At 35.7% G+C, this 26,975-nt stretch overlaps 1 protein-coding gene across 4 annotated transcripts in view; it reads right to left on the bottom strand.

Moving 5' to 3' along the window:
* LOC120422309 (E3 ubiquitin-protein ligase MIB2) overlaps nt 1-26,975 on the bottom strand; it is an 83,540-nt gene that overhangs the window by 41,767 nt on the left and 14,798 nt on the right. For all 4 annotated transcript variants that reach the window (XM_039585720.2, XM_039585708.2, XM_039585715.2 and 1 more), the window contains one exon: nt 6,740-6,980. In XM_039585720.2, the coding sequence (XP_039441654.1) occupies nt 6,740-6,797 (58 nt within the window). In that variant the 5' untranslated portion in view covers nt 6,798-6,980. The remainder of the gene's footprint in view (nt 1-6,739; nt 6,981-26,975) is intronic.

The following is a 26,975-nucleotide window of genomic DNA, read 5'->3' as shown; positions in this document are numbered from 1 at the left end:
TAAAAAGTAAAATTAAAAAATCAACGTCATTTACGCACTACCCCCACAGACTCCAGCAAGCATCCGAATCCCATGTGTGACATGTGCCCGGGGAAGCTGTTTCCAGCAGCTGCCACCATCCCTTCGGGATGCCTTCGATTCTGGGTATGCTACGAGGGTACGGAGAGAGCGAGTTAGAAAAGCGAAAAACAATTTATTTATGGGAAACGGGAAACAAAAATTAAATCCCCCTCGGCGGGACGGTCATCGACCTGAAACCAACAAAACGACAGACGGAAGTCGCAAGGAACCGAATTCAAGAATGCTTCCGGGGTCAGTAGGTAACATCCTTCCGGATAATGGTGGTTCTAAACTAATAAAATCCCCACTTAAATTATTTCCCTTTTGGGACCCCTTCCCTGTTTGCCCCTAAATGGAAAGCTAGCTATTCAAAGAAATTAATTAAAGTACACTTCAAAAGAACACCACTCCCAAATTGGATTCTCAGCTCAGCTTGGCCCCCAAACAGGCTCGAGCCACATGGCATCACAGAGAGGTAGCTATAGCTTTCGTGAAATGTAGCATTTGCATGGAAAAGCCACACGCAAAACCACCACCGCCGTAGACTCCCTGAGGTGATATCTTGCCAGCCAACCCGGCCAAGAATGGTGCGAATAAGAGAACACTAAACTGTGCCACAATTGCAGCATTATCTGCCAACCGTGCTTGCCGGGTAGAGGCGTGCTGCATGCCTACAGCAGGCCCCGCACTGTGGGATCATCGGGGGTGGTCAAAATTATTTTTTACAAGACACGAATTTGCAATGTTTAAAATCAATATATCTATCATTTTGTTAATAAAAGCAACTTTATCTAAATTTTCTATATCAAGGGGTGTACTTAAGGGTAATTTGCCGTCTGTTACACATCGAAAATTGCAACAAAGTCGCAACAATTCACGACAATTACAATTAATTGTTGCGATTTTGAGCTTATCCGCTCATGAGCGAGCCTTTTTCGCTCATTCGTGAGGAGGAGCGCTACGCGAGCTGGCTCAAGTTCGCTCGTGCTCATGTTTGCTCGTTTATTTTATGAGCGAAAATGTTCATCATTACCTGTAACGGGTTAACGATAGTAACTTTTTTTTTCTGCAGAGCTTTGAGGTTGTTTTTTAGGAGGCTTTAATAGGCTAATCTTTATTATCAGGGTTGTTAAGGAGAAGTCGAAAAAAAAAATCCGCGCCAAATCCGCGCCGTCCGTAACAACTCTGTATATTGGATGAAGATATTTTTCATATTTTTGGTTTGAAGCTTGTTTTGGAGTCAGAGTTAAGATCAATCTAAATAAATAAATGAGAAATGAGCGTGCCTTTTTAAGACCTAAAAATGCCGTTCCTTGAAAATTTATTCTGAATTTTATGTTAAATAAGCTAAAAAGAGTGTCTGGAATTCTAAGCAAATTAAGACACCTTCAATGCTAATCAGCCATTTTTCATTGATCGGGAATTTAATTAAAACTAGTTTTCTTAAGTATCAAGCTCTGAAAAAACTAATAAGCTGACAACATTAGATGAGTTCATGTCCCTTTCGTGAAAAAATTATCTTCAAAAGATCCAATCCAATTGGCCTGTGCCAATTTCATCAACAATACTAAAAATCTACCTTTACTTTACTGATGAGCGCTCATTTAGCACGAGCGCAGGCGATGAGCAGGAGCGAGATCGAGATACCTGTTAATTCCTCATGCTCATGAATGAGCGAGCACGGCTTCTGGCTCGCTTGCTCATTCGCAACCCTGCATAAATTTAAGGTGATTGGTTAAAAAAATTTGACTCCCTGGGAAAACATTTCTCAAAGTTTGAGAAAATTTCGGGGTTTTTATAACATATTGTTTGTTTAATTAATAATGCTTAAGTGTTTCTTTATAGTTTCAGAAACTGTATTGAAAACAAATTCCTGACAATTCATCAACATTTTATCAGATATTTTTTGTTGTATTTTATATTTGAAGAAAAAAACTCTTTACATGCTTGCGTCAATCTGTATCAACATCGGTTTCGAAGAAAAATTGGTATACGGAAAAGTTTTCCCGATTTTTTTAATTTTACTTGCAAAATACCTAATTTTAAAGAAATTTTCAGATTTTCTGTAAAAATCGAAAATCACAAAAAAAAAACAATAGAGCAACCCGTTTTTTAATGGTAAAATTTCCAAAACAGAATTATTTTTTTCAATTTAAAATTATTTTTAAGTAATAGCCAGATTTTAAAATCTCTTTACAATTTTTAAAAGAGCAGAAAATTTAATTTCAATTCAATTCAATTCATGTTTATTTGATGTACTAATCAGAATACAATTTGCTTAACTAATGGCCGAATGCAGAGTTTTGAAGATCCTTACAGCTACAAATAAATTCAAATATAATCAATTCAATCGGTTAAGCGAGAGCAGAAAAAAACTTTCTAAAATAACTGCTACTAACACTATGGAAAGAGAACGAGGATAGGAAAGCTTAAATATATATCACAGAAAAAAAGAAAATTTATTTCAAAAAATCGATCCAATAGTTTTCGAGATATCAACAGTTGAAAAAAGGACTAATTAGATGACACCAATAAAAACTAATTAATCACCAAATTCAAACTTTTTAGGTAAACTCACAGCAAACAAGCAAATTTTCTCTGCCTTTCAAAATGTTTTCCTGCAGAGTTGCTTTTCTTTTTTTTTTAGCATACATATTTTTATAATCATAAAAAAATCCTAAAAATGGGAAAAATACACCATATTAAAAAAAACTTATGCCATTTTCGATTTTATATCTAGAAATAAACAACATATGAAAGCATCCAAAATAAAAAAAATTGATGGTTCGGTATAGAGCAATTCGAGCCAAACATTTCATTAGGGCACAAAACCAAAAACCGCGATTCGAGAAAATCGCTTGCAAAAAGTGGACAACTTGTTTCAATTCCTATTTAAAAAAGAAGCTTGACTGATGGTATTTTTACTGATGATACGATAAAACACATCATTATCCTCAACTCTGCTTAAATGCTTCTTGATATTTGTTGATTTTCGCAATAAAACTCATAATTTTAAAAAAAAATCGTTATTGGGCCCTTTTAACTTTCCAACTGTTGTTCATAATGGGCCCTTTCTAAATGCAATTTCGAAGAGAGCTGAAAGGGCACTAAAGCGCTGTCACCTGATTGATGTTTTGAATGATGTTTACGGGCCCTTTTGTCTAGTTAGAAATAATGAGGAATTCAGTAGAAATTCTGATTATTGGTGAAGTTTTGTGATTGAATAGTGTAGATAAGGTATGTGAAACATAAAAATTCTTCAAAAGTGTACTGAACAGCAGCCGCGGGACCGTATTAAATATTGTTTTTTGACGAAGTTTTTCTCTGCAGAAATCCTTGGTGAAAAGTAAACCAAACTTTTTTTTAAGTGAATTAGTGTTAAGAATGTATGAAAAGTTTACTTTATATCAAAGAAAGTTCCTTAACCACGAAAAACTAACGAAAAAGAAAAGGGCCCAATTGAACTTTTTTTTTCTGGTTTGGAGTGAACATGGTTATGTGCCCTTTTGTGTTTTTGATTTTTTCAATAGGAAATTGTTTGTTATCAATCTGATTCTTGGAGGGCATGTAGGGAGTGTACTAATGAATGGAATAGTGGAATAATCCCGAATGTTTACGTTTTGGTTTTGTGCCCTAATCCTAATGAAATGTTTTGTTCGAATTCTCTGAAATTTCGGTAACTCATTTTTATGTATTTTTTTAATCCGGCTGAGACTTTTTTGGTGCCTTTCGTATGCCCAAAGAAGCTATTTTTCATCATTAATTTGTCCATATAATATTCCATGCAAATTTTGCAGCTGTCCATACAAAAATGATGCATGAAAATTAAAAAATCTGTATCTTTTAAAGGAATTTTTTGATCGATTTGGTGTCTTCGGCAAAGTTGTAGGTACGGATACGGACTACACTGAAAAAAATGATACACGGTAAAAAAATGGCGATTTCTTATTTAACATTTTGTCACTAAAACGTGATTTGCAAAAAACGCTATTTTTATTTTTTTTTTCATTTTTTAATATGTTTTAGAGGACATCAAATGCCAACTTTTCAGAAATTTCCAGGTTGTGCAAAAAATCGTTGACCGAGTTATGATTTTTTAAATCGATACTGATTTCTTCAAAAAATCGAAATATTGGTCGCAAAAATTTTTCAACTTCATTTTCCGATGTAAAAATAAATTTGCAATCAAAAAGTACTTTAGTGAAATTTTGATGAAGTGCATCGTTTTTTTTTTATTGGTAACTTTTTTGAAAATAGTCGAAGTTTTTAATTTTTTTAAATTAGTGCAGATATTTTCCCACTATTGAAAAAAATATATTTGAAAAGTTGAGAAAATTCTCTATATTTTGCTTATTTGAACATTGTTGATACGACCCTAAGTTGCTGAGATATTGCCATGCAAGTGATTAAAAAAAGAAAAATTGATGTTTTCTAAGTCTCACTCAAAAATGTGCACTAATTTAAAAAAAATTAAAACACTTCGATTATTTTCAATAAAGTTACCTATAAATGGCTTAAACTTTTTTTCTTCCTTAAATTAGTATCGATTAAAAATCAATATCGATTAAAAAAACAGTATCGATTAAAACAATCATAACTCGGCCAACGATTTTTTGCACAACCTGGAAATTTCTGAAAACTTTGATGTCCCCTAAAACATATCAAAAAATGAAAAAAAATTAAAAATAGCGTTTTTTTGCAAATCAAGTTTTAGTGACAAAAAGTTAAATAAAAAATCACCACAAAAATTTTTTACCGTGTATCATTTTTTTTCAGTGTAGTCCATATCCATGCCTACAACTTTGCCGAAGTCACCAAATCGATCAAAAAAAATCCTTCAAAAGTTACAGATTTTTGAATTTTCATGCATCATTTTTGTATGGACAGCTGCCAAATTTGTATGGAATATTATATGGACAAACTAATGATGCAAAATGGCTTCTTTGGGCATACCGAAGGCACCAAAAAAGTTTCAGTCGGATTAAAAAATACAAAAAAAAATCGAATGACCGAAAGCTGAGAGAACTGCTCTACTTCAAACATTGTAGCATGTCAATACGATTCCCTTGAAACAAGAAACACTGTAGGATGACTTGTTTTTACCTTATCGTTATAATTGAGCATCATTTTAGTTTCATTTGACCCAATGTTACCCCCTCTAAGGGGAGATATTGGGTCAATTTTCAAACTATTGGCATTGAGGGTAGTGTTCATCAAAATCTACCATATTTTGGGAAAATGTTAGAAAACTATCTAAGAACAAATCTACGTTGCAAGATTTTCGATGTTATTTAAATTGTTTTAGTTATCAAGAAAATACGAGACGCGTACCGTATTTTGATCCATAGTCACCCCCACTGACGGTATTTATAAAATTTAAGTTGTAAATTTCAGTAAATAAACCTCTAATGCTTCCAAGTAATCCAAGTAATTCGAGAAACTATCTTTCTAGCGCCATATCAAAAGTCAATGCAAGAAAAATACAAAAAAATCCAAATAACAAACAATCCGATATGTTAAAAAAATTCTCCATTTCTGTCACAGAAGTTAGAAAGAAATTTCATTTTCTGTCGTTTCCTACCACAAATGTAGGCCAACCTATCTCCCTCCCCAGCGTCCGTAGCACCAGCAATATCTCGTCCATTCTTTTGTGCGAATGAATTGGACGCTGCTGGCTGGCTGGCTAGTGAAAGCAAAAGATTTGAATCATTACACAGACCGAGAGAAAGAGAGAAAGCGTCCTTTTCATCCCGTCTCTCTGGAAACTGTGTTGCAACTTTGGTCCGTTGCGATGATGAGCACAAACATATCTTCTGGCGACACTTGCCGCGGTGTGAAGTGGTGCCATCACACCGTCATCATCTGCAGATTACTTTCTTAATCCTTCCATTTGCCCCACACCACACCGACAAATGTGTCCTTGCCAGAGCGAAGCTGCTGCTGCTCAGGAAGGACGACATACGTGTATTAACGGAAACACAGAATGAAACAGAAACTTTTTACATGTGGTTGAGGTGGAAATACATGGATGCACAGTGAAAAATTAAAACTTGCACGGTTTTTTTTTTTGTTTTGAGATTGCCATAACAGTATTTGCATAAAAAATATTTAAAAAGATCAGTAAAAAAAATATTTCCAGCTTTTCCTTAGCAAAAAAAAAAGAAAAAAATGATGTTACGCATTCAACTTTACACATTTTACTGTGCAAACAGAGCTGTATGGTAAAGCCAGTGTGGCAGAGCAGAGCATTAAAAAATCAATAGCAGCATTGCAGATGTACCATCCGTCAAGGGCTAAAGACGTTTTAACACCAGACCCAAACAGCAGCAGCTCAGAAGGTAAAAGGGCTGCTTCATGGGATGAAGGTGTTGAAATAATGTTTATTATACAGAGTGATGTGGTTTATATTATGAGTGACAGTATGAGATAAAGCAAACAGGGAAATTTTTTCTGGAAGCAAGTATTTTACTGATTTTAGAATTTCATTTAAACTAGGTTCGTGGCCTCATGTATTTTTTTGAATAATTTTTAACGACAATTATTTTGCTAATGTATTCAAATAAAATAAAGATAAAAAGAGAAGAAATAATGTGTCACCAAAGTAAATCAACCATCTCAGATTTCACCCTTTCAACTCCCATCAATCAACACTCCCGACGCGCCCAGACCCCACACGTACCTTGGTTCTGCCAGATCCAGTTGGGGCCCCGGACGACCCGGATTCCCGGCGCCAGCATTATGTGCGTGTGTGTGTCAATCTTGTGTCACCCACCACACCAAGCCCACCACCACCGTCAGCGGCGGCTTCTGCTACTGCAGACACTTTTCCCGGGAAATCCACTCTCCAAGACACACACCGATCCACTTCCTGATGCTGCTGTTCACTTTACCGGACTACAATTCTTCTTCCGTCGCACGATCTGTAATGGAAGGGAAAGCGAGAAAAAAAAGGATGCTTTTAGTATCTCCGCTTGGATCGAGAAGTGGGGTTTTGTGGGATGGACAATAACTGCGTTGGAAGCCATCTGGTTCAGTAGGTCATTCCTCGCCGCGTAGTTCTATAATGGCATTATATTGTAACTGCCGGCCAAACTCTGACAAAAGGGCTCCTATAACTGGCTGTGCTCATTCGATAATCATTCGAGCCCCAAATCGAAACCTCTCGAAAAGGGTTGTTGTTCAAACACAAACATGACACAGTTAGACGAGCCTTTCAATATTGAACCGGGAAATGTATCGCACGTATCACACCCGGTACATGGAAAAGCTGTCTGGCGAATGTGCCTTCTATCGTAAACGAACGCACACAAGCACCCTTGTCTAATGATATAATTATGATCCCCATCAATGGTTACTGACATAATGGAGCCCACCATTGACAAGCGTTACTCGATGAGGGTGGATCAAAGTCGATCGATTGAACAATCAGTGGTGCTCAGTGCATAACCCTCAAATGCCCAGCTTAATTTTCAATTTTTTTAATTTTTCCCGTGCTTAGTAGGTCTTGTTTGGCTTTTGTGAGTGTTTGCCACATTTATTAAACATAAACTAAAAAAAATCGTCGCTGTCGTGCTACCTTGTCGCACGTGCCTTTTAGCCAAATTGAGTTATGAACGCCATTTTGTACAGCTCATAATGCCTCATCTTTTGACCTTCACAAATCCCCGAAATTCGATATCCAATAACACTTTTCATATGAAAGAAGTTTCAATCACCCTGAAAGTTGATGTAAGTGCGACAACTGACCAAAGAGATTTCAGGTCAGAACGCGTTTGACACACGTACATGCCCGGCTACCGTAAACATTTGTAACTATAACTCGGAACTCCGGAAACCAAATTCAACCAAACTTCAAGACAATGTACAGAATGGTCGGCCAAAAAACGTGTTTGTTTTTGTTTACATTGCGTGCTCTGTTTTTGTTTTTTTTTTGTTTATTCAAGGTCAAAACGCGTGTTTCTCGGAAAGTCTCATGAAACAGGTAATATAATCAAACCAAAGCCTTTTCTAAGTTCTAGTTAGAACTTGTTCCCTTATTTAAACAACTAGTTTGCCCATGATCGCATAAATGTCCCATATGCAAAAATCTCTGATGATCTGAAATTTCCAAAAATGTGTTATGTTATTCGCAATTCGCAATTTTCAGTGTAAGAACGGGCCTTGACCGATCTTATGCTCTAGGTTCACGACGAACACGCACTGCCCTTACACCTACATCTCACCCTTGCTCTGAGTCAGTACGAGCAGCACGCTAGAACACGCTTTGAGTGTTCGTGCCAGGCATGCACACCTTCTTTTCCGGTTACACATTTTAACTCGGCCGGGGGTGGTACATTACGTAGGGTTTGATGTAAGTATAAGCGCCTAACCATTTATAGTGTGCCTATCAACTTTCATTAAAGCAAAAACTGTTTTATTTTTCGTTTGAATTCAAAAATTTATTGTTATTTACTGTGTATTGTTTTCTCCTGAAATTTTCCCTATTGTTGAGTCTGTTTATCTGTTGCTATTTCTTTTGTCGCGGTGTTTTGTTACAATTTTTGGTCCTAAGCATGTTATAAAAGTTTACCAAAAATACAATAGTAATATTTGTGTTAATCCTTTAACCATTCCATAAATTGAGTAACTTGTTTGAAAAAAAGGGTGAAGATTGAAAACAATTGACAGTAAAAGGGAATTTATTTTATAAAAATCAAGCATCAATAGTAAGAGAATGATGAGCGTATTTTGAAGAATAAAAATGAGAAGCTAGATGTATTAGATGTAAAATTAGACAATAGTTAATAAATAGAGATACAAAACAAGCTTAGATTATAGTAATGATAATTTATAGGACAGATAAAGAATTATTCAAATAAATAAATTCGCAATAAAATCAAAAAAGATTCGGCGAATGATAAATAGACTTGATATTACTAGTACATTAAGGAAAAGTATATTTTTAAGAAAAAAAAAACAAAACAAAGTTTGTTACAGCTGTATCAATTGATAGAAAAGAGTGGAAAAGCTTTGAGAGATAAGAGAATCAAAAGTTAGTGAAATTAAAATCAAATGTTGGATATTAAATAGAAGAATCAGTGAAGAATTGGGAATCAGAAGAGCAAAATAAAAATAGGAGATAGGTGGTAGCTGAGAATGAAGAGAAGAGAAACCCCGTTGTGCGATGTTTCAGGTACATCCACAGCAGTTGACTCAACATACTGCGAATCAAAACAATACCGTCTACAATCACAAATTACTTCCCTTTCCCACATTGTCGCGCCCCTTTCTTTTAGCCGTCTCGACTCTGACCCGCGGTGGTCAAAGGTTTACGATCCGTTTCCACAGGCCACCAGCTAGGTCATCATGAAAACCAAGCCAACGTGGAGGTAAGAAAATAGGACACTCGCAAGGAACCAGAGCTATACTGTTCTGATCAAGATAATTCGGATGATCTAACAGAACTACGGATGTAGTTAGTTACGCTCCTTCCAGGATGTTCCTTACGTGGACGTCAACCGAAGAGCACGCAACAAGGTCAGTGCCATTGCATGCTCTTAGGTATCAATCCTTGGCCTGCAAAATGTGTTATGTTATTTTTAACAAAAAGGCTAGTGCAAGTGTCGAGGCAAAACACAAAGATTTCAAGCACAATTTTAGAAATTTTCAAACGTAATAATTAAACAGGGTGACCACTTAAATCCTATTTTAAAATTCCCGTCATTTTCAGATTCTCAAATATAAGCATTTCTTACGTAAAGAATCACCAAAAAACAGTTAACTTATAAAAATTAATATCAACTATCGATCAAAATTTCGAAATAAGTTCAAAATCGCATTATTGACAGTTATAGTAAGGGACCATTCATAAACCACGTTGACACGGTTGGGAGGGGGGCAGCGATTGTCCGCGCTCCATACAAAAAATATTTGTTTTGTATAAAAATTGTCCAAGAGGGGGAGGGGGTTCTGAGATTTCAAAAAAATGTGTCCACGTGGTTTAGGGATAGAAACTTAACAATACATTTCTAAAAATTATTTAAAATGGAAGCACTCATTTTATTGATTCAAAATAAAAAATCAGTCTTTTAAAAAAAACTGGAAGCTAAATTATATGTATTGTTACTTCAAAAATTGAGAAAAACATTAAGTTTTTGTAACTCGGTTTTCATTAGAAAGGCAAGAAGGGTGGCAAAAAAGAATAACTGATTTTTTAAATTATATTTTGTGTTTATCAAATAACGCCTTAATCCACTACTGCCCAAATCTTTTATGAATATTTTTCTTTTACCCGTGCTCTGGAGTTCATTTTGAGAAACTTTTGTTCTACTTTCTTGTTTTATGTTTTTCTTGTTTCAATTTTAATAATTAAGTTTGCACTTATCTTGTTTAGTTTATGTTTGTTTCTGATAGTATTTGGCTAACACTACCACCTCCTTTTGTCCTTTTGTCTATTTAGTTTTTTCATGCTTTTACAGCCACTTTTTTAATTTTTCTGCATGATTCCTGTTTAAACACGCTTAGAAGCATAGTCAGGGACAATATAAAATTTACTGCATACTTATTTTTCCATATAATTAAGGAAATATTACCGAAAAACACAGCCAAAGTTGACCCCAAGTCACACTTCCAACCCTACAATTTTCCTTAATTTTAAGAGTACTTTTTTCTTTTTTTTTAAAGGCTCCTATAAGCTATTGTATTTTATATGTTTATAAGTCCTTTTCAAAAAAAGCTCTAGAAGTTCTCTTTTGAATTCAATAAATGTTGATATTTAATGAGCAGTTCTCTCAGATTTCGGTCATTCGATTTTTTTGTATTTTTTAATCCGACTGAAACTTTTTTGGTGCCTTCGGTATGCCCAAAGAAGCCATTTTGCATCATTAGTTTGTCCATATTATTTTCCATACAAATTTGGCAGCTGTCCATACAAAAATGATGTATGAAAATTCAAAAATCTGTATCTTTTGAAGGAATTTTTTGATCGATTTGGTGTCTTCGGCAAAGTTGTAGGTATGGATATGGACCACACTGAAAAAATATGATACACGGTAAAAAAAATTTGGTGATTTTTTATTTAACTTTTTGTCACTAAAACTTGATTTGCACTAAACACTATTTTTATTTTTTTTAATTTTTTGATGTGTTTTAGAGGACATCATATGCCAACTTTTCAGAAACTTTCAGGGTGTGCAAAAAATCTTTGACCGTATTATGAATTTTTTCATCAATACTAATTTTTAAAAATCGAAATATTGGTCGCAAAAATTTTTCAAATTCATTTTTCGATGTAAAATCAAATTTGCAATCAAAAAGTACGATAGTGAAATTTTGATAAAGTGCACCGTTTTCAAGTTAAATCCATTTTTAGGTGACTTTATTGAAAATAGTCGCAGTTTTTTAATTTTTAAAATTAGTGCACATGTTTGCCCACTTTTGAAAAAAATATTTTTGAAAAGCTGAGAAAATTCTCTATATTTTGCGATTTTGAACTTTGTTGATACGACCCTTAGTTGCTGAGATATTGCCATGCAAAGGTTTAAAAACATGTAAATTGATGTTTTCCAAGTATCACCCAAACGACCCACCATTTTCTAACGTCGATATCTCAGCAACTAATGGTCCGATTTACAATGTTAAAATATGAAACATTCGTGAAATTTTCCGAACTTTTCGAAAACAATATTTTCAATTTTTTTAAACCAAGACAAACATTTCAAATGGGCGTAATATTGAATGCTGCTCTTATTATTCCCCGACATTTTAATTAATAGCCAAAAATCTAGAACGTTTATTTTAAAACCTGTCTGGCTTCTTTTAAAAAACAGAAACAAAAAAATATATTAACAGTTCATATTTTACAAGTCGTGAATTGAAAAAGAGACGACCATTTGATCGTCATAATTCCAGTAGATCCTCGATTCGCAACAATGGTCGATACAATCATAATCCAACAACCGTTAGTTTAACAGATCAACGAACTTAGTCCGATATCATTTCACTATTGATTGATTGAGACTCTATGGAAATCTTGACAAATCAGAATGGTTTTTATGCTACTTGAATAAAAATCACCGATTCTGATAGAATTACTACACCCTAAGGAAAAATATATCTCAAAATCTGCAACATTGGATTTGCTGCAGAAAATGTCATATTTTATAACATTTTTTGCAGCAAGCCCGTAGATCATTTTTGCCCGCGTGTAAAAATTTCAGAGATCTGCAGTTCTCACCAACACATATAATGCTGGCCCGTCCCCGAGCAACACTCCAAAGAGAAGCATATGTTGGTGCTCTTTCACTCAATTTTTATCAAGCATCCATGGCGCGGTGGTAGCGTGTCTGATCAATTACCAAGAAGTTGGTGGTTCAATCCTCGTTCTGATAAGTATTTTTTTTGTGAAATACAACCAAAAAGCCGTCGGTAATGTCGATAATTGTCGGTAACGGGCAAAAATATCATACTCCTATAACGCAAAAAATGCATGAGGACAGATTTCATGCAGATTCTGATATACTTTCATGCCGCCATGCATCACAATCATGCGACTGCCAGTTGGGTGTAAATTTACTATTACTAATATTGTCCCTAAATAACTAAAGGAAAAGTATAAAAAGTTGATATTTATAGTTAAAATCCTAAATTCTACAAAAACTAATTTTTTAAAAACCCGCATCCTAAGCTGACACCCACATTAAGATAGGGAAAAATCACATATGTAGCGGTTCACTGTACAAATGTGATATTTCCACTATCGGAGAACCTCCTTGTCTCGATGACAGCCTACCGGCCATCGATTAAGCCCTGAGACTGCGTCAAAGTAGGTGCTCGTAGCATGATGTGGTTGTCCATGTGTAAAAATGGAAGCTTCAGCAAAATACTGAAAACTTCGATTTTAATTCCACATCGAATCAAATCATACTCCTTGCCAAACAAGCATCAAATCTATGATACTCACTATCACCAAGCCCAGGGAACTTTACATTCCAAAATATTCTAAAAATAAATCCTGCCTATTACGAACAGATTGGCAGTAGACTCGTGGATTAGAACCACTGCAGTAGGTCACCAAACCTCACACAATTCCCCAGGTACTCAGCAAACCCAATAGATCGAGGGCTTTGTGCCCTTAACACGAGGCACAAACGGCAACCACAAAAAAACGGCGCAATCATTAATGAAACGATCGAATTTGATTTCACTTTCAAGCAAAGTGGAATTTAGTATAAACTTTTTGCGTTCCAACACGGCGGGCGCCCCGATACAGCAGCAGTGGTGCAAGAGCCTTCTCTTCCAGCGAAACATGTAAAGAGTATACGAGCGTTGTATCCATTTCAGCAAAAGTTATTAAAAGCTCCGATATGATGAAGCTAAGCAGCGAGTTGCGTGCCTGGGCAGAGCATAAATGCCAGAAAGTAATATTTCACACACAACAAAAACAACGAGTAAACAAGCTGCCGAGCATAAATTGGCGTTCGCCACTGGTTGCATTACTTGAGTTTAACTGCAGTAAGACGTTTAAGCTATTTTCGGTTTGACCGGTGGAATTTTCACTTTTTTAAACGAAAACTAAAGCGCAATTGTTTGCTACTTTTTCAACGATTATGAACCCCGTCAAAGCAATGAGGAAAAAACAATGAACTTTTCAAGCCAATAGTTTTTCTTCGCAGCTATGAACTTCAAAACTTAGTAAAACAAAAAAAAGATGCGCAGTAATGAGCGGACCATCGCAGATGAACTCTTGATTAACGCCTGTCCCTTCATAAAAATAGTCGTAATCAAAGCGCGTCCATCGGCCATTGTTGTCACCCATCGGCACTACATCATGGCCCGATGTTCATTGCGTTGCAAACCAAACATGATAAAAGGGCTTAATCTGACTCTCTAAATTAAGCTATGAATCGCCATGTTTCTACGGAAACGTTACAAATCAACTTTGTCTCTTTTTCAATGTTATTAACTCTTTCCGAAGTAAATAGATAATGTGAGCATTTTAGTACAGTTATTTAGTTCTCTTTTTATGGCGTTTTGCACGCTGTCATTACTGTGGGGGTACCACCAGATGTGTACCATGAAGAATGAGGCATTTTCGATGCTTTAAGTGGCGAGGATGATCAAAAAGTATCACTCTTTGTAGATGATTTGATGGATTGAAGCTTTTTTATGCTCTTTATTAAAAGTGATACCACAAAAAGTAACTCTTAAAGTTCCAATCACAAACTAATCAGCTATGACTGTTTCGTTTACTATCACCTGGAGGCACTTCACGGAGCATTGTGATTTGTTTGCAATTTGATGACTAATACTAGAAATATAACGGCTGTATGACTCAGGGTTAAATGATTACAGTCTATGATGAAATAAAATGCGACAAATTTATCCCTAGATAAGAATTTGAGTTTGATCAAGCAACGGAACTTTCACATTCGCATGGAGATGGTGATCTTAGCGGGTTGCAGACTGGATTTCGTCATAAGAGCTGCGTTACAGGTCAGAAAAGTTAGTTATGATGTTTTTATTTTTTTGTTTTAGTATCGAGCAATTCCAGCTCAAATCAGGAATTTTTGTGGTACTTTTGTACCCGACCCTCTCCGATTTCAATGAAACTTTGTAGACATGTTATCCTAGGCCTATATAAGCCATTTTTGTGTATATGGAGCCAATAGTACTCGAAAATAACATTTGAGAAGGGCGTAAGGTATTTCAATATTTTTGTATTTTGTAATTAACAAATAACTGTATCTCAAAGCCGTTGCGTCGCATCACAAAGTGGTCAAAGACAAACTTGTAGGAAATTGAACGGGCTTTCTGAAAAAAATACACTGAAACGAAAATACACGCCACATCTATGAGATTTTTTGATTTTTAAGTCTAAGACTTAAATTTAAAGGTAATGTCACGATTTTTTTTTCGTTCAAATTTTTTGAGGAAAATCCTGATTTGAGCTGAAATTGCTCTATCAAGTTCAATTTAAAGCAGAAAAGTGCATTATATCAATCATTCGCTTGTTTTCTTTTATAGTCCAGACTCGATTATCCGAAGCCTTGGCAAAATTTTATTTCGGATAATCGAATCACGAAAAAAAATCGTTGTCTAAGTTTTGGTTGCTGAGCTTAAGTATGACTTTTAACTACTCTAAAGTGATTTAAAAAAATTAAATTCAAGATTGCGGCCAAAATGGCGGTGATGAAATGTTGACAACCATGCTCGCTGAACTCGAATTTGATAATAAAAATAAGAAAATAAAAATACGAAAAAAAATTGTTTTGGTCGTGATTCGATTATCCAAAGTCCCATACAAAGTTTCGGATAATCAAGTCTGGACTGTATTTGATTTTTTGTAAATTTTGGAATTGAATGAGATTTGAATGAAAACATGTTTGCTCTTTTGAAAAGAAAGTTATTCATCTATTATTGAGCTTTTCTCAAATAAAAATTTGTGATCTTTAATTTTGATTTGGAAAGTAGTAAAAAGAATTTTGGGTGCCCATTAGGACTCCTAACTTAGAGCAGAAACTTGCAATAGAGATCACAAAAGACCTGTGCTGCCCATGATCGCATAAATGTCCCATATGCATTTTCATCGTTTTTGAGTTAATGATGCAGTTTGGTTCAAAATCATGTGCTCTTTCAAAAAAGCCATAATATCCAGTACTTTGTTCTAGAAATCAGGAGGAAATCCAGTTTTTTCACGAACACTTAACACGTAGCCTTATATGCTGGACAAACTTCAAATGCGTTTTTCTCAGTTTGCTGTTTTGCATATGGGATATTTATGCGAACATGGGCAGTGTGGATTGTTAAAGTGGGTGGGTATTTTTTTTTGTTTTTTTTTTGTTTCTCCATACTTGGGAGCTGTCCATACATAAGTGCTATGGAAACGTTTGGAAACCCGTTTCTTGAGAAAGGATTTTCTCATCCATATTGTGTCTTCGGCAAAGTTGTTGATTGTTAGAACTTTTTAGAAAAAATAGTACGCTTGAAAAAAATATCCTAAGACAAATTAAATTAAACCAAAAAGACAAAGTAAATGTTAATTATAGTATCATTTTTTCATTGCAAATATAGATCTTCTTATTTTATTGTTAACCCATTCGTTTGACATATTTTTTAAAAATACTTATATTTTTGGCTTACACTTTTTCAGAGGTTTCCCTTTGTTTAATACAGCAACTTTGCACATAAATAAAATAGGGTAATTCTCTACCAACTCACACGAAATCGGGAAAAGTTGCCCCGAACCCTCTTCGATTTGCGTGAAACTTTGTCCTAAGGGGTAACTTTTGTCCCTGATCACGAATCCGAGGTCTGTTTTTTGATATCTCGTGACGGAGAGGCGGTATGACCCCTTCCATTTTTGAACATGCGAAAAAATAGGTGTTTTTCAATAATTTGCAGCCTGAAACGGTGATGAGATAGAAATTTGGTGTCAAAGGGACTTTTATGTAAAATTAGACGCCCGATTTGATGGCGAACTCAAAATTCCGAAAAAACGTATTTTTCATCGAAAAAACACTAAAAAAGTTTTAAAAATTCTCCCATTTTCCGTTACTCGGATGTAATAAATTTTGGAACATGTCATTTTATGGGAAATTTAATGTACCGTAAACTGGGGTGACTTTGATAGCCTGGGGTGACATTGATAGAAATTTGATTTGGCCACTAATTTTGATACATCCAATGTAACAGTCTCATTTATGCATATATGTTCGATAATAAGCTATCCATTGATGCTTACATACTCAAAATTCTCAAAAATGTTTAGATATTAATTTGACGGGCATTTGAAAAACCTATCAAAGTCACCCCGGGCTATCAAAGTCACCCCAGTTTACGGTACTTTTCGAATCTACATTGACCCAGAAGGGTCATTTTTCATTTAGAACAAAATTTTTCAATTTAAAATTTCGTGTTTTTTCTAACTTTGCAGGGTTATTTTTTAGAGTGTAACAATGTTCTACAAAGTTGTAGAGCAGACAATTACAAAAAAATTGATATTTAGACATAAGGTGTTTGCTTATAAACATCACGAGTTATCGCGATTTTACGAAAAAAAAGTTTTGAAAAAGTTACTTTTTGCGTTTCTCTTTGTTGACCATGAACGGCCATGATCGATGACGACCAACTTCTAAATCTAAATAATCTAAATAAATAAACTGTAAATATCCTTTAAAAAAACATGTTCAAGTTATTTTAAACACGACAGTTTTTCATTTATGTTTGTGTAGAGTGGCGGTGCGTACACGAGCGGATCTAGCGAATTTCTGCGGATGGTTTGTATAGAACGGTTTCAAAGAATATGACGCAGATTTCACTGCCCATTCAATGAAATTCCCAAAAAACGCACGTTTGAGCTATTGAGATTTCCGCAAAATCTGCTAAAACCACGAAACTGTAAACACTTTGCTCAGATTAAAAAAATATATTGAAGGTATTTATAGATTTTATGTTATATTTGAAACATAGGTCCCTGACAAAATATCACTTTCTTGGAATGTTTCAATTTTTAAAACAAGAGCAATATATATTTTTTGAATATTCAGCTACATATATGCAATATTCTTCTCCTGGATTCTAACTCCACCTTTTAGGACATCGAAACAAAAAACAACCCCTCAACCGGCTCCAGGCCCCAGTTGCTCAGCGTGACGTGACTTGCCAAGTGAACATCATCACACTCCTGGTAACCCTCGGGGGTAATGCACACAATGATTGCAGCCGTTCCTCCCCGAACTAACTGAGCGTTGGTGACAAGCCAGCAAACAAGCCTACAGGTTCCTGACGTGTTTCACGACCGGGATGATCATTTTCAGTATGTTAATAATTTATGTTGCTACATAGAGACCAACTAACCCAGTCAAAGTGTCCTTCAAACCGAAGACAAGTGACAGACATCGACCATCAAGACTACCTTGTCATCTCGTTATAATTTAATGTCCACCCACGTCGTAATTGAATTCAGTCTGTCACAAAAGTGCACTACCGTTCACTGGCCATCCGTGACGCACTTTGAGAAATTAACCGCGCGACTTTGTCCATCATACAACGGTCCTGCATTCCTCCAACCCACTGCTGTTGAACGTGTGTCCCGTTGACTAGCAGCAGTCACCCTGACCGTGCCGTGGCCTTCAACTCTGTGTGTTATCTGGCTGCGCGTCGTGTGCACTTGCACCCAAAGACTCAACACTCCCCCTTCTCGATATGCGATATCGCGCCAAGTCTCGTCCAGTATCGCCCGAGTACATCGAGACGAGTGAGTGTTTCAATTACGTTAATTGATTTCACGTACCAACTGCTGCTCCTGCTCCTCATCACCCAGTTTCCAAACGAAGAGGAGCTGCTCTTCGATGATATCAATTGAGCACAATCAGCATGATTATCGACCGGCGTCGAAGATGCGCGGGGAGTTGCGGGTGGTAGCAGGTGTGGCACGTTCCATGATGCTCTGGGGGACACGGACCTTGAAACACGTGGCTGAATTACGGCGTCGTTGGTGTTGCTTTTGCTGAGTCGGTACGCTATGGATCAAGTTCAGCTCGCATCTCGGTGATGGATGCGATTTTGGGGACGAAATTTGAGACGTCGGTGAAGATCGATCTTGTGTTGCAAGAGTTGATACGTGGGATATGGAGTTATTTACGGTATTATAACAGCTGCTACAGGTTTCCTTATTTTTTTTGTCGAGACTCCTGGGAATATTTGCTAGGCGGTCCATCTAGTCGTACGTGCATTTTGGGCTAAGCTGATAGCTCTCCAAAACTCGATTTCAATCCTGAGATATTCAACAAAAACCATGCAAACCTCGTGCAAAGTTGACACTCTGTCCTTTTTGTCAACAAATGCGACAAATTTTAAATGGGAATTTAAGTCAGATGAAGTTAACAAAAAAAAGACTTGATTCAGGTGGGTTTCAAACTCACACCTAAGGATAGGTGGTCTGGGGCGCTAACGCATCGGCCATCAGAAGATTTACACTTTCGGAGTAAATTGATGAACCAACACTATAAAATACTCTTCTGTTAAATTCGCATCATGCCCAGTTTGGTTATAACGCGGAAATAAAAAAAAGTACACGGAAAAAATAAATTCCCGATTTTTTAAATAATTATTTATCTTGAAAATTTAAATTCCGAAAAAAGTTTTTTTTTCACATTTTCTCAATATTTTGTATGCTTTTTTTTTTTAATAAATGAGGCCATTGCAAATATTTTTCTAAGTTTATGTCGCCCCCCTTAAAAGTTAGCCAGAATAATCAGACGGCAAAACAAATATTTTTTCGAAAAAAATCAAAATTTCAATGAAAATTAAAGTTTAATCAACTGAAACCCAGTTAAAATGCATTTTCCGCGTTTATAATCATATTTAGCATGTTTGAACTCATTTGAAAACCTTTTAAATTTTCATGAAATACCAATGTACAGACCCACGAAATGTTTTTTTGCGAAAAAAATTCCGTCAATACCTTGATATTTTCAAAGCTAATGATTTAAAAGCAACTGTACGCCTGTAAAATGCATTTTAAAACACTTTTTTCATTCAAATGTTGAAACCTAAGCTTCGTTCGTATAAATTTCTCTAAGTCGGGATAACAGAATATTTTAAAAAACGAGTCAATCGACAGATAAATGAATTTTGGCGAATTTTAATCCAGTTAAATTTGAATAACACTTATTTTCAATCTTGTTATTTTTTAGAAGCTTCAAGAACTTCAAGCACAGGCCGTTCATCAATGACTAATGAGCAATTCTCAACGGAATCGGTCTTTTTTCTTTAATTTTAATTTTTGTATTTTTTAATCCGACTGAAACTTTTTTGGTGCCTTCGGTATGCACAAAGAAGCTATTTTGCATCATTAGTTCGTTCATATAAAATTTCCATACAAATTTGGCAGCTGTCCATACAAAAATGATATGTGAAAATTCAAAAATCTGTATCTTTTGAAGGAATTTTTTGATCGATTTGGTATCTTGGGCAAAGATGTAGGTATGGATACGGACTACACTGAAAAAATGATACACGGTAAAAAAAATGTGGTGATTTTTAATTTCCCTTTTTATCACTAAAACTTGATTTGCAAAAAAACACTTTTTTTATATGTTTTAGAGGACATCAAATGCAAACTTTTCAGAAATTTCCAGAATGGGCAAAAAATCTTTGACCGACTTATATTTTTTTTGAATCAATACAGATTTTTTCAAAAAATCGAAATGTTGGTCGCAAAAATTTTTCAACTTGAGTTTTCGATGTAAAATCGAATTTGCAATCAAAAAGTTCTTCAGTAATTTTTGATAAAGTGCACCGTTTTCAAGTTAAATCCATTTTAAGGTAACTTTTTTGAAAATAATCGAAGTTTTTCTTTTTTAAAATTAGTGATTTTTTTTTTTTTTTGAAAAGCTGAGAAAATTGGGGGAGGGGGGGGGGGGTGTGATGAAAAATTATGTTACGCAACGCAAAATTTTCATATAAGCATTCATAAAAAAAATGCAAAAAGACCTTGTGTTACGCGTTACAGGAAGGTAGGGGGGATCGCTCATGCCATGCAAAGGTTAAAAAACAGGAAAATAGATGTTTTCTAAGTCTCACCCAAACAACCCACAATTTTCTAATGTCGATATCTCAGCAACTAATGGTCCGATTTAAAATGTTAAAATATGAAACATTCGTGAAATTTTCCGATCTTTTCGAAAAAAATATTTTCAAAATTTTTAAACCAAGACTAAGATTTCAAACGGGCCAAACATTCAATATTACGCTCTTTTGAAATGTTAGTCTTGACATACATTTTTCGAAAATATTTTTTTTTTCGAAAAGATCGCGAAATTTCACGAATGTTTCATATTTTAACATTGTAAATCGAACCATTAGTTGCTGAGATATCGACATTAGAAAATGGTGGGTTGTTTGGGTGAGACTTAGAAAACATCAATTTTCCTGTTTTTTAACCTTTGCATGGCAATATCTCAGCAACTATGGGTCGTATCAACAAAGTTCAATAAAGCAAAATATAGAGAATTTTCTCAGCTCTTCAAAAATATTTTTTTTCAAAACTGGGCAAACATGTGCACTAATTTAAAAAAAATAAAATCTGCGACTATTTTCAAAAAAGTTACCTAAAAGTTGCAATAACTTGAAAACGGTGCACTTTATCAAAAATTCACTGAAGTACTTTTTGATTGCAAATTCGATTTTACATCGAAAAATGAAGTTGAAAATTTTTTGCGACCAATATTTCGATTTTTTGAAAAAATCTGTATTGATTTAAAAAAAATATAACTCGGTCAAAGATTTTTTGCACATTCTGGAAATTTCTGAAAAGTTGGCATTTGATGTCCTCTAAAACAAATCAAAAAATAGAAAAAAAATAAAATAGTGTTTTTTTTTGCAAATCAATTTTTAGTGACAGAAAGTGAAATTAAAAATCACCAAATATTTTTTACCGTGTATCATTTTTTTCAGTGTAGTCCATATCCATACCTACAACTTTGCCTAAGACACCAAATCGATCAAAAAATTCCTTCAAAAGATACAGATTTTTGAATTTTCACATATCATTTTTGTAAGGACAGCTGCCAAATTTGTATGGAAAATTATATGAACGAACTAATGATGCAAAATGGCTTCTTTAGGCATACCGAAGGCACCAAAAAAGTTTCAGCCGGATTAAAAAATACAAAAAAAATCGAATGACCGAAATCTCAGAGAATTGGTCTGGTATAATGCAACTTTTTCAGTCTAAATTGAGGTAAAATAACATCATAAAAGAGATAATATTCAACCTTCCAAAATTTCAGCTTCCAAATTTACATTATTTTTTACTGTGTATACCTCCCTCTAACTTCGGTGCCGGACAGCGAGTACATCAATTTTAAAATTGAGTCAACATTTGGAAAGGATTCTACAATTCTTTAAAAGTAAAGCATGATTTTAAAATACACAAAAAAGTTGTAAATCGCTCCAAAATCTAAAGTAAATAAAATTGCCACATCAATTCGCCCGGAATTTCTGCACACAGGAAAGAGAAGAGAGTTCCCCACCGCAATAACACGTCCGCAATAAGACTGAACAGCAACCGATGAGGAACGATACGGTACAGTATGGTGATGCCATTTGCCACGCAGCACGAATGACTAATGGGCCGATTGTGTCCCATTCATAGAGAGACCGACCCTCTCTCGAGCTAAACTGCTGCTGCCACATAACGGGGAAATGCTGCCGTGTCCAGGCAAATTGCTCTTATCAAACGGCACCCCAAGTACTGCTGGGTTGTGGCACCGCCGCATATATTCAGAAAGATGACGACTCACTGGCTGGCTTTATCGAGTCGGCGGTATCAACCGAGTGTTGGGGGGACAGTGAACCTTCATAATGTTTTAAATAAATTTTATAGGTAGAATTATTCTGACGGACTGTCCTTGTTTCCTGGAGAATCTTGAACAAGACAGTAAGCGAGAGAGTTACTCTCTGGAAACTGGACTGAAGAGAGTTACTCTTTTGCTCACTGTCTTTCCCATGCTTCTTATCAGCTTGGATATTATTCTTATCAATCTCATTTTAGGCTGGTACAAATATTTTTTAAAGTTTTTGTCACCCCCCCCCCCCCCCCCCCTTCAAAATTGGCCCGAAAAATCAGGGGGCAAAAAAAATATTTTTACAATAAACTTCAAAATTTCTATGAAAATTCAAGGGCAACCAGCTGAAATCAAATTAAAATACATTCTCTTGCGTTAAAAATAATTTTTAGCATGTTTGGGTTTATTAAAAAATCTTAAGATTTTTTGAAAATTTTCGATGCAAAATCTTTTTTTTCGATACAATTTTTGTTTTTGTCAGATCTTAGATTTTTTGAAAACTAATGATTGCAAAACAACTGAACTAGTGTAAAATGCATTTTAAAACACTTTTTTCATTTAAATGTGAAGATTATGGCATGTTATTTAAATTTTTATATTTTTTTATTTTTTTTGCCCCCCCCCCCCTCCCCCCCTTGACCTTGGCCAGGGCCGAGGGACAAAAACTTTTTTAAATATTTGCATCGGCCTTAACAATTTGAAAAAATCACCTTGATTTCGATGAAAGAAAAAAAAACGGAATAAATCTTGAAGAGAGTGTTGCTCTCTTGCTCACTGTCTTGGCATGAGGACTACTCGGTTTACATTCAACAGGTCGCCGCACAAATTGGAGCATTCTTTTCCAGGAAACGATAAACTTGTGTAGCCCCGATATGAAAAGTGCAAAGTATATAAATAAAGCCAGGAACAGTCCGTATTAGATGATGCTCTTGAGTCATCCCTCGACCGGGGGTGGTTCCTCTTCAAGTGTATCGAAAAGCAGGGATGTGAGAATTCTACCTACTCCAGTAAGACTTGTGATTTTCTTGTCATGAATTCTACATCCCTGCTCTTCACTGTGGCGAACAGAGCCACCTCGAGGCCATAATTTTATGCTTTCCGGGTCGGTAAAAGTCGGGACAAGTGTCTCTTTCTCTGCGGGCCACCTCTCTTGACAAATTTGACGTCCACTTGAACGCTCCTCTCCTTCCTCTTTCTCCCACACTACGTGACAGTTTTGCGCAAAGTGACTGTAAACAATGCGGACGCGGCGGGGGTTTCTCCACCAGAGTGCTCTCGGTGTGAGCTGGAAAAAAAATACAAACCGATAGATTAAATTTCCCTGAGCGTTGAAGATGCACCCGGCGCAAGTGATCGATCTTATCGGGTTCGGCGAAGCTCGGGCTCGTAAAAACGTAAACGTGTTAATAAACAAATTGAGATGCATGATGGTTGTAAAGTTGCGCAACTTGTGAAGCGGCGTTTGCTGCTGTTGCTTGTTCGTGGGTGAGAATGTTTTTTTTTTTTTTGTTTGCGAAACATCGAGCTGCAAGTATCTCGAGCGCACTTGTTGCAATCATGTTGAAAACGAAAAATATTTGGTGAGCTTAGCCGAATTAGGTCATGGGTTTTTTCTATCTGTTTGAGTGAAAACATAGTAATTCGGACGGTTTGTGAATGTTGCGGAACCTGGTGCGCGCCCGTTGGAAGAGAAGAAAAGTACTTCGTCTGCGCCGGAAAGGGATTGTCTAGAATCGCGTTTGGAGCAACTTTCTGCCGGATGCCGATAGCCATCAAGTCCTGGTCCAAGATCGTATCGACCCTTGAGGAGGCCCAGTAGAAGCTGGCCAACGTGTACAAGTGCATGGAGCTGTCTGACAGGAACATCTCGGAGGGACTGCGGGAAAAATACTGCGGACGGAGAATCGGAGCAACTCAAGAATGAAGCTTAATTTTCTGAAGACTCCGTTGTTTGGTGAGACCTTTCCTTTTTAATACAGGCAACTTTTTCATTCATTCTGACATATTTACAACACATTGAAGACAAACCACGCCAATTTAACTATATACGCGGTAGGGTGTCCCCTTAGTCGTTCGCTGTGAGTTGTGGATTGCCTGCTTCTCTAATGAAGGTTCGGCTGAGGGGGCATGCTTATTAATTTCTCGTCGCTCCATACCCTCAGTGACGTGATGGGAGCAAGGGCGTCTATGCGAAGTGTCCCTACACCCGCTACAAATTTCCGGCGCTTGGGGAGGGAAGCGGGAAAAATTTTTGATCTATGCGCTGGTATTTGTAGCATTAAAATTCGTGCAAAAAAACTTATGCACGTGGGTGTACAGATTACGGAGTAAAAGATGATCGAATTGTTCACCTAGCGCTCACATGTGTTCCAGGACCAAGTTGCCTGCGGGTATGGGGATCATACATACATACATACATACATACATAGCTTAGCCGAATTAGGTCATAAACATATGGTTTGGTTAACCTTTAGGTACAGTTAATGCTTGGAAACAAAAAATTGTCAAATACTGACTGACTGTAATTTAGATTCAGCGTTTACAATGCATTTACGGTTACATTGAAAAGATGTTTCGACAAACATTGAATTTAATTTTTTTTCAGCCATAAGGTCGCCTCCAGTCAAACTTTTATATTGAGAATTTTTATACATTTTTTTTAAGTCGTAGGGGCGCCTCCAGTCAAATTTTCAAAAAAAAATCGCTCCTCGACTTGGCGACTTTGCGACTAACTGCGACAGCACTTCACTGGGACACTGAAATGTTCGGTTGACTTTCCAGAAAAAGTGCAAATGACTTGAAAAAAACTAAAGGGCGCTTCAAAATTGAGCCAAGAAATTGGTAAAACTTGGTGAAAGCCCTATTTTGGTCAAAAATATTGTTTAACTTGAATATTTTTCCTTATAAAAATAAATAAATAAGAGCAAACAGCTAAGTAGATGTCATCTACTCAAATCTACCCATAAGCACACCCCTGATTGAATATTTGCATTTTTCAAACATGAGAAACCATTTTTTGAAAGATTTCTTGATTTCATAATGTAGGCGATTATTGTTGAGATTTTTTTTTAATTTTTCTAGTTATTTTTTAGAAATTAACAATTTGTATCATGATTGTATTGTATTTGTATTGTCCTACAAAATAAGCATGTAAATATACGTGTTCTGTAAGAAGGGATTTTCTGATCGTTCTGGTGTCTTTGCCGAGGGTGGATGCTACAATTAAGACTTTCCAGAAAAAAGTTGATTTTTTAATTTATTCATGCTTTTCTTTAAGGCCGTTCAATTCCCAATTTTTTCGATTTTTTTATGTGTTTTGAGAGCTAAAATAAATATATCTCTTGCGCTATGCGATTTTGAAAAAAAATGATTTATATAAAATATGAAAAAAGAACGAATATGAAAATTCATTTTTAAATTTAAAATCTAACTTGCAATTGAAAATATCATTAAAGTAGCTTTTTTGTGTTAAAAAATTATCATTTGAGTTTTTTTAAATATATAATGTTATGTAATGTTAGAAAAATGTTCTATTATTAGAAATACTCCGTGAAAAAGCACTCTTGCAAACCATTTTGTTAGGAAGCTGAGTAAATGTCCTTCAATTTTCCTTTTGAGACTTCGTTGATCAAACTGATGGTAACTGAGATACAGTCTCCAGCCTGAATAAATAGTTCAACCCAATAAAAATAAATTTTCCGATTTAACGATTTTCAATGATATAAATGAAACGTTTTTGACATTTTCTGCTCTTTTCAAAATTCGAAATCAAGCCCAACTTTTCAAAATGGCATTTAAATTGTTTACTTTTCCTGTGGGACCATCCATTAACCACGTGCACCCTTGGGGGGGGGGGGTATGGCGATTGTCCACGAGAGGGGGGGGTAACAGATTACCAAAAAAGTGTCCACGTGGTTTATGGATGGTCCCCTGTCATTCTTGAACGACGAAATAGCCTACTTTTCTGTACCAAAAATAACAGAATCGAATAGCAACACTTTTCAAAATAAATGCTGAAAAGTTCTACTTTTCAGCACTCAAATGGGTCAAATGGGGACTCGTCCTGAAAAAATCCTCTTTTTGCAACTTGTTGCATAAACTACTATTTTATCAGCACGAGTTAACCATTTATCCAACGAGTTGGATAAATACGACGAGTGCTGAAAAAAACCAAGTTTTGCAACGAATTGCTTACAACATTTTTTGCAATTCCAAAAACGCTTTTTGAGTGGAATTTTATGTCAAACATTCATTGGTTAATTAAATTCACCGTTCAAAACAAAACAACAGTTCAACTTTTCAGCACCCTTTTCAGTGCTGAAAGGTAGGACTTTTCGGCACTGATATTAAAAGGTATTGATTATCAAATCTGTTATTTTTGGTAGTTGAAAGTAGTCGTTTCGTTTTTCCAGAAGGACAGGAAAAGTTGACAGTTTCACTACGGGATTGCAAAACATATATTTTTGCAGGGTTTCTTTTCCTTTATAAATTATGTTGCCTTCCTCATTGAGGTAAGGCTATAATCCTGCTCTAAAAATGAACTTTTTATCAAAACCTCGAAGACCCACCTTCATGTATACATAT

This window comes from Culex pipiens, chromosome 2 (assembly GCF_016801865.2).
Source record: "Culex pipiens pallens isolate TS chromosome 2, TS_CPP_V2, whole genome shotgun sequence".
Taxonomy (NCBI): Eukaryota; Metazoa; Arthropoda; class Insecta; order Diptera; family Culicidae; genus Culex; species Culex pipiens.
Note: the sequence above shows the minus strand (reverse complement) of the source record. Positions and strands in the feature narration are given on the sequence as shown.